The sequence below is a fragment of the Puntigrus tetrazona genome, chromosome 10 (assembly GCF_018831695.1).
Source record: "Puntigrus tetrazona isolate hp1 chromosome 10, ASM1883169v1, whole genome shotgun sequence".
NCBI lineage: Eukaryota > Metazoa > Chordata > Actinopteri > Cypriniformes > Cyprinidae > Puntigrus > Puntigrus tetrazona.
In genome coordinates, this window is record NC_056708.1 from 6,631,295 (window position 1) to 6,639,513 (window position 8,219).

Here is an 8,219-nt window from a genome sequence, read left to right on the forward strand (position 1 = left end):
GCAGTTTCTATTCAGACTTAATCCCATTGCTTTTACACTCCATTTTACCCTTGCGCCTATTACCCCCGGCCATTAAGTTTGCATATCTCGGTTGTAACGGTAGCAGATCAGTGCTTAGGGAGTAATAAAATACATTAGGAGAGATCACAAGGCTTTACTCCACACGGAAAATTAATATACATTTTGTTAAATGTCATGCCTAACAATGTGGAGGAATGGGTTAATGTAGTGTGGCATAAGATGTATCCTTGCTTAGTGGACTGTTATTTTTTTTTTATCTCTACTGCTTATAGAGACTTCAAATTTTATTATACTAGGAACAACTACATGGATCGATAAATTGTTATGAGAGCTTTCACTGAGTTAAATGAGCATGCAGGTTCACCGAAAACTAATTCAATAATTGTCTTAATGTTTTTATTATTTTTAAGGGCAAAAATGTGCACATACACTGTGAAACATGTTACAAAAAACACATTAAATACTTTATAATTCATTTATAAAATATCATGGAATTAAATAAAACAAATATATTTTCTTCACTTTATTCTATTCTATTTATTCACACAACATGGGCTCTAAATTATATTATTTTTTAATTAACATTCTTGTAGATTATTATTATTATTATATAATTATTATTATCAGTGTGCATGAGTGGTTAAACATTGTAAAAAAAAATTACTTTGCTTTCCTTTCGGAAAAAGAAGGCTGAGTAACAGTCTGCTGTGAAGCTTATTTAAAGAAAGTCATAGTACCGCTAAGTTTTGCTGTATTATAATACCTGATGATACCGGATGATATAAAAGTCTCACTGAAAAGTCAGATCTGACTTCCTGTTCCTGAGATAGCACCATTTTGTTGGCACTTTATGATGGTGTTCAGATGAAGATGCTTGCACGGTTTAATCATGTAGTTGAATTTGACACCATGTATTTCTTGATGATACGCCGCATATCAGCATACCTACAAAACAGGGAAAAAGAAGGAAAGAAATGGGTGTATGATTTCAAACGACTCTAAAATCGTTGAAGACCGTCTAAAACGGCCGGTGTGACTCAGTTTGTACCTCTTCTTCAGTTTCTGCATTTCTCTTTCTTCTTCCTCTTGTAGCTTAGTGATGAAGCTTTGTAAAACAGGAAGCTCAAACTTGATGTATTGTGCCACCTTGAGGACAAAATAAAGTGTTACAACAACAAACTCGGAGAGTGCACTTTGGTTATGTTCAGTAGCTTACAGTTTTTCTCAATTGCTTTGGCTCAATTCTCGAATGAAATTTTAATTTTTCAAAACAATAAGTTCAGATCTCTAAACAATTAGCTTCTTGTTTACATCAGAGCAAATGCTTTGGCACATGTGCGCAAACAGTAAGTACAATTGTCTGCATTTTTGCACAAAAATTAATTGCATATGGCTTGTTGATCAAAACTGATCAGACGATTCTCACTTTAACTGTCAAACTCTTCATAACTTTTCAATCCTTTTTCATTGTGTAAGCCATCACACTCAAAACGATCCATTCAGTTATAAAAAGTTAGTATACATACATGTATATTCTATAAATATCTGTCATTGACATTGTTTGTAATGTCTGATATTTGGCTAATGACCTCTAATTGCAACACAATTTGAATCAACCAATCAACCAATTAATTCAACCATGTATCCCATCAAGTTTGGGAGCATATATATGTAGATTGCCTACAGCACAATCACTACCATTTTTTTTTTTTTTTTTTGGAAAATGGAGGACTTCCACAACCCTGAACTGCAGCAACATGCTCGTAGAAGAGCAATTGGAAGACGTGTAAGAATACGTGGTGGTGGTGTTAGAAGACACAATAGAGGAAGAGGTGGAAATAGAAGAGTCGGAGTCTCTGATGAAATCAGAGCCACACTTGTAGATCATGTCATAAATCATGGTTTTACAATGGAAGAGGCTGGCCGAAGAGTACAGCCTAATGTAAACAGGTCCACAGTGTCATCAACTGTGCAAACCTTTCGTAGGGAAAACCGGTAAATATGTATTTATCTTTTTGTCAAGCATTTTTATAAACAACAATATTGTAAAGGTAAATGCAAGTCTATTTGTACATTCTATAGAACTGCACAACAACCACGCGCCGGTGGCAGAGCAGCAATATTTAACCACCAGCAAGAACAAGTAATTTGCAACATGGTCATAGCCAACAATTCCATCAGGCTAAGAGAAATCCAAAGTGCAATCATAAATGACAATAATGTCTTTGCAAATATAAATTCTGTCAGCATTTCCACCATTGACCGAGTTTTGAAAAGACATCAAATGAGTATGAAACAACTCTACAAGGTGCCATTTGAGAGGAATAGCGAACGAGTGAAGGAGTATGTCCAGGTAAACTATCGGTGTGCACTTAGTGAGTTTTACTGTATTTGTTTGCCTGTATTACTTGAGGTTTTAGAAACCCATAAGAAGAGAAAACGTGTATGGAACTCTAGAATAAAAATGCACTTTATTTTTGTTTCTGTATTTCTTCATAGAGAATCATGGAGTTAGAAGGACATGAAACAACACACATTCTTGTTTTTGTGGACGAGGCTGGGTTCAATCTGTCCAAAGGCCGGAGACGTGGTCGCAATCTCATTGGACACCGAGCCACAACTGACACACCAGGCCAGCATGGGGCCAATATTACAATGTGTGCTGCAATTACAGAGAATGGTATGAGCATACATATTCCACACATTGGGCCCTATAATACCCAACTTCTCCTGGCCTTCTTAAACACACTTTACAGAGACCTGGTTCCAGAACAACAAAGAGGTTTAGATGGACCACATTTGCCTAATTATGTTGTTGTCTGGGATAATGTCAGCTTCCACCGAACCAACATTGTAAGGGAGTGGTTTGCTGCACATGAAAGAATAACTGTGGAGTTCCTTCCACCGTACTCTCCATTCCTAAATCCAATAGAAGAGTTTTTTTCAGCATGGAGGTGGAAAGTATATGATCACAGACCACAAGATCAGATGTCTCTGTTGAATGCCATGAATGCTGCATGTGAGGACATCACAGCTGATCATTGCAGGGGATGGGTACGGCATTCAAGGAGATTTTTTCCCCGGTGCATTGCAATGGAAAACATCAGATGTGATGTTGATGAAAATCTTTGGCCTGACCAACAAGAGCGACAGGATGTCCACCAAGAATAATTTTTTTTTCTTCTTCTCATGGGTGTTATTTTGCATTTGTGGTAACGTAAGACATCTGAAATGTACAGTAATTGGATGAGCAAGATTTCCGATTACATGTAGTGCATTACAAAAATAAATGTACTGTATAAATACAAATGTTCATATATTTTTTTTTTTTTTCTATGTACTATTGACTGTTCTCAACAAATATCAGTTTTGTTTGTTTTACTAAAACCTTAATTTCCATGGTTGAGTGCCATGGTGAAAAAACAGCTAAACATTTTGACCAGCGTGGCTCACACAATGAGAAAAATACTTTATATTTTGGTGGCCTTGGCCAAATGACTGACAAGATAACTAGGTTTTGAAGCATGAATGAAAAGTTTTGGGTGACTAACTACATTTTGCAGACATGCAATAGAGTTCTGAAGTTCCAGCAAACAGTTTTGACATTTGCACTAACAGTTTAGAGAAAGTTAAGACTGTTTTGAAAAATGTGCCAAAGCAATTGAGAAAAACTGTAAATAAAATGGATGTGTGCTAATTTGTTCGGAGATTCAATACTTAATTTAACTTATTAACAGTTTACAAGTTTATTTAAAAATGTAAATATGTATTGTATATTTCAATAAAAAGTATATATATTTCATATAATTATGAGTAATTTGGCCCCAAACAAGACAAGTTGTTTGGGTAGGTAAGCTAAATTGATAGATAGATAGATAGACAGACAGATAGATAGATAGACAGACATCTAGATAGATAGACAGATAGATAGATAGACAGACATACAGATAGATAGATAGATAGACATACAGATAGATAGATAGATAGATAAATAGATAGATAGATGGTCAGTGTGATATTTGGTCCCTTACATCATGCGTGACCTCTTCCACCTGGTCCGTCTCCATTAGGAACATTTTGCTGACCTGTTCACAAGGGCCTTGCATAACTCTGAGGGTCAGTGGATGGTCATTAGGCTTCAGCTGATGTCTCTCTGAGAGCAGGGAGAGAAATATAGACTCAGGGACAAAGAGAAGAACACTGTGACACAAACATCGGTCCGGTCGTACCTCCACTGGTGTGGACGATGTAAAGGCTGAATTCCTCCGGGCTGTTCTCGATCTTGAACTTGTTAAGCAGCACCCGCATGACCTGCGCTGTCGTCATACAGCTGTTGACTCGGACGTTGGTCACTGAACCGAACTTAGGGGTAAAAACGGCCGTCTGTTTGACAGAAACAGAAACAGTGAGCAACAGGGTTTCCCAGCGTGCTTACAACCGACCAAACACGACGCCCGTCTACCTTGTGGTTGTAAAAGTGGCCGTTGAAGGAGCATCGGTTTCTTTTGACTCTTCTGATTCCGAGCCGTCTTCCGCTAATCCTTTTCCCGCCGACATCGCTCTTTGTCCTGCCGAGACGATCGGAGTGTGTCGAGTCCTGCTGCTCCTCATCTGCCGGACGAAATGATACAAATCCAGTTGTTCAGATGTGATGCGTAGATCGTGAACAACACTGGTAAGTTTTTATAAAGAAGTCTGGTGTGTATTCACCTGCCTCATCTTTGTCTTCGAGGTCTTTTGACCGATCTGCTGCAGCGAGCTCACTGGAAATAAAAGACTCATTTATTTCACGATTTATAAACGAACTTATATCTATTTTAATTCCTCCATCAGTTTGTAAAGACAAACAAAAAATTGTATTTGACAAATTTACTAAAGAAGTGTAGCAAGCATTTACATTTTACTAAGGTGTTGTTTAGGTTAATTATTGTTTTACCGTAAAGTTGCCATAATTTTCGCTTTATTGTATATAAAAATGTTTTCTCAGCAGCAAATTCTGAATTTTACAATGATTTCTGAAGGATTATGTAACACTGAAGACTGGAATGGAATAATATCTGCTTTGCTATCTTGGTAATAAAATAAAACTGTGTTTTAATATTTTTTAAAACTTTTTTTTACTGTAATAATGTTTCACAGTATTTTTGATCAACTTAATGCCGCCTTTGAGACTCCTTTTACACAGATAAAATAAAATATATAGGTCTATGTCTATAAGGCAAGTATTTTGGCCTCACTTTCAAAATACAAACAAAAATATGCATTTTTATTCTTGTTCCACTGTGATGGCCAAGCATAAAACGCATTTTTGATTGTTTTTACAAACTGAGGTTAATTTCTGTGGCAATTTACGGATGTTCTTGACATATATAACCCAAAATCACCACGCGAATGATAAAGTAATTCCTAATATCAAAATAAAAATCATTTGAATGAAATATATTTAAATATCTGACTTGAATGTGCTGATGTCTGTTTCGGCGCTCGAAGATGTTAATAAGGGGCGTGGCCTGTCTGCCTCTTTCTCGTCCTGCATCTGCAGTCTGATTGGTCGCTTTACACCCCAAAAAACATTGAGCAAACCCTCAATGATCAACTCTCCTTCCTCCTGTAAAATCCACATAACATTTATATCATGGATATATGACATCCTTAGAACAGTCTGTAATTTACCAACTAACCTCTCTGTGTCTCAACTGAAGGGCTTCTCCTTTGTAATATAGGTTGTATGTGTTAAGCTGTGAGAGAAGAATACTCCTGCAACCAAAAAACGGGAAGGAACCCGGGTTTACAAGAACGGTAAGAACAAGAAACCTTGCAGCAACACAGCAAAATGCACTTACTTGCTTATAAATTTGTTTTTGCCGATCTGGACCTTGTCTGAATCCATGTTGAGTGAGTGGAGAGACACTAAGAAGGTCTGTAAAGAATGAAGGGATGAATTGAAAAAGGATGTTTAAAACATCTCCTTTGAGGAAAAAAAAATAGAAGAGAATCTCATGACTTTACGCCTGAAAATTGCAAAAAGACTCCAGGCAAGATTCTCACGAACTGAAATACACACAATACACACACACACACACACACACACACACACTGAACTGTCTTATACCACATTACCAAACTATTAAAGTCTGTAACACACATTTAGGTCTAATATTTAATATTTTACCGTTTTTTTTAAATTGACATATTTCATCCCTTACGCTGCTAATGCAAAAGTAATGAACAAGAAATGACAACCAAATAATAACGTCACAGAATTCACAAATGAACACTTAAAAATAAAGGCTCTTCATTGACATATGTGACCCTGGACCAAAAAAATACATTGTAAGTATACATTTTTTTTATAGAGTAAAGCTCATGTTCGTAACGTAAATTTGTAACCGTAATTATAGAATACGCAAGACGTGTCACTCGTATAGTTTTAAAAGGGGAAAAATGCAGGGCTTTAAAATTCAATTGCCTTCTGAATAATATAGCCAATCGTTGATCTGTAAAGAATTCAATTTCAATCAAATATGAAATTTAAGCGTAAGCTTAATGAACAGTTTGGGAGAATTTGCTGTTTCCCAATACAAAGAGAGAGGAGCTACACTTGGATGCCCAAGAGATGTTTCAAAGATGGCTGCCGAGTGAAGAGACTTTGCTAAGAACTTCATTTGGACAACTTCAAAGGCGATTTTAGATTTTCTGTCTACACATGTTCATTCGTGTTCTACATATAGGTTTGGAACGAGGCTGTGTGTAAATAATAACAGACTTTTTAGAATTTTTTGTGTGATATCCCTTTACATCCGTGGAACATGTAAGGTTCTTTAGATGTTCTTCACACAATGAAATATTCACTGAAATGTTCAAGAAACCAAAAATGGCTCTTCATTGGCATCACTCTGAAAAAAAAACTTTATTCAAGAGCTGAATTCCATTTTTAAACCAACATTTCATCACTTTATCATCACCAACATTTCACACGTTTATCTGAATAAGTATTTGAAAAAGTACCTGTGAAGTTCGAGACGACAAAGCAGGTGACCTACTGTACAAGCAACACGTGGGAGAATCCAGCAGTCGGTGAAAGCAGCTCAGACTCTGGCACGCACATCAGATAATCTGACCGTACCAGTCAGCAATAATGGAAGTCTTGGAAGTCATTCGGTCAGAATGAAAACAGCTGTGTCGCGGATGAGAGCGTGCCGTTGACAAGCTACTGTAAAAGAGTCTATGCCCCTCCCTGTAAGGCTCTTCCTCATTGCAAGCGTTCAGTCAGGAAGTCACAGCTATTTTCACTCGGGTCAGACTTCCTCCCCTTCACTGCAGATATGCTCACTCTCCCCCCAACCACAATTCGACATGCACGCCAAGATTACCACCACAGATAGCCAACGCTCTGATGGTTAGCAAGACCAGACAGGAAGTACGCTTGGCCGAACGCATAAACAGGCCTGTGGATTGTCTGTTGGGACAGATGTTAACATACCGTCCCATGAATGTAAGACTAGTGAACACGTAATGCCCTTTATTTAAAATAAGTGTGTGTTACCAAAGAAAAAAACCACACTTAAAGGAGCACTCCACTTTTTTTGGAAATAGGCTCATTTTCCAACTCCCCAAGTGTTAATAATATTGCCATTATATAAGAATCCATTCAGACGATCTCCGGGTATGCATTTATAGCTTAGCATAGATCATTGAATCCATTACAGTCTACAGACCACTAGCATCGCGTTCAAAAAGATATTTTTCTTATTTAAGACTCTTCTGTAGATCGGCGGGAAATGATCAGGAACTATATTTTCATTCATTTCATTAAGGTTAACCGAAGACTTTAAATTGTCTCTGGACTTGTGTGTGAAGATAGACTTCTGTGTAAGAATCTAATTTGTGTATAGATTGATCGGTTCTCGCCATTAATATAGCCTTAGATAGATATAGATGCTGGAATGGTGTTGAGAACGAACTAAATAAATGAATTGCTAGAGTGCACAAGTTTGATATAATAGTGAATTGTTTCACTGCGTTTGAGGAAGGTAGAGAAAAAGAGGAAACTTTAGCAGTTTTGATGTGAATGACATCAGTTGTGCTGTTTTAACAAGGCTTCAAATCATAAACCAGAGTGAAGCTCAATCGGAGAGCTAAAAAGAGAGAAGTAATGAATGAACCGATGCAAAGGCTGCTTTCATTTGAGGCCTGCT

The 8,219-nt window shown here is 37.1% G+C and overlaps 1 protein-coding gene across 1 annotated transcript; it reads right to left on the reverse strand.

Annotated features, from left to right (window-relative positions):
- Positions 1–386: 386 nt before the first annotated feature.
- On the reverse strand, positions 387–7,113 carry rassf2b (Ras association domain family member 2b). Its single transcript, XM_043250753.1, has 10 exons — positions 7,030–7,113; positions 5,865–5,941; positions 5,703–5,778; positions 5,478–5,629; positions 4,732–4,784; positions 4,484–4,632; positions 4,251–4,404; positions 4,053–4,174; positions 1,070–1,167; positions 387–966 (listed from the first exon to the last, which is right to left on the reverse strand). The coding sequence occupies exons 2-10, from the start codon at positions 5,909–5,911 to the stop codon at positions 909–911; spliced, it is 909 nt and encodes a 302-aa protein (XP_043106688.1). The 5' UTR covers positions 5,912–5,941; positions 7,030–7,113; the 3' UTR covers positions 387–908.
- Between the last annotated feature and the right edge of the window lie 1,106 nt (positions 7,114–8,219).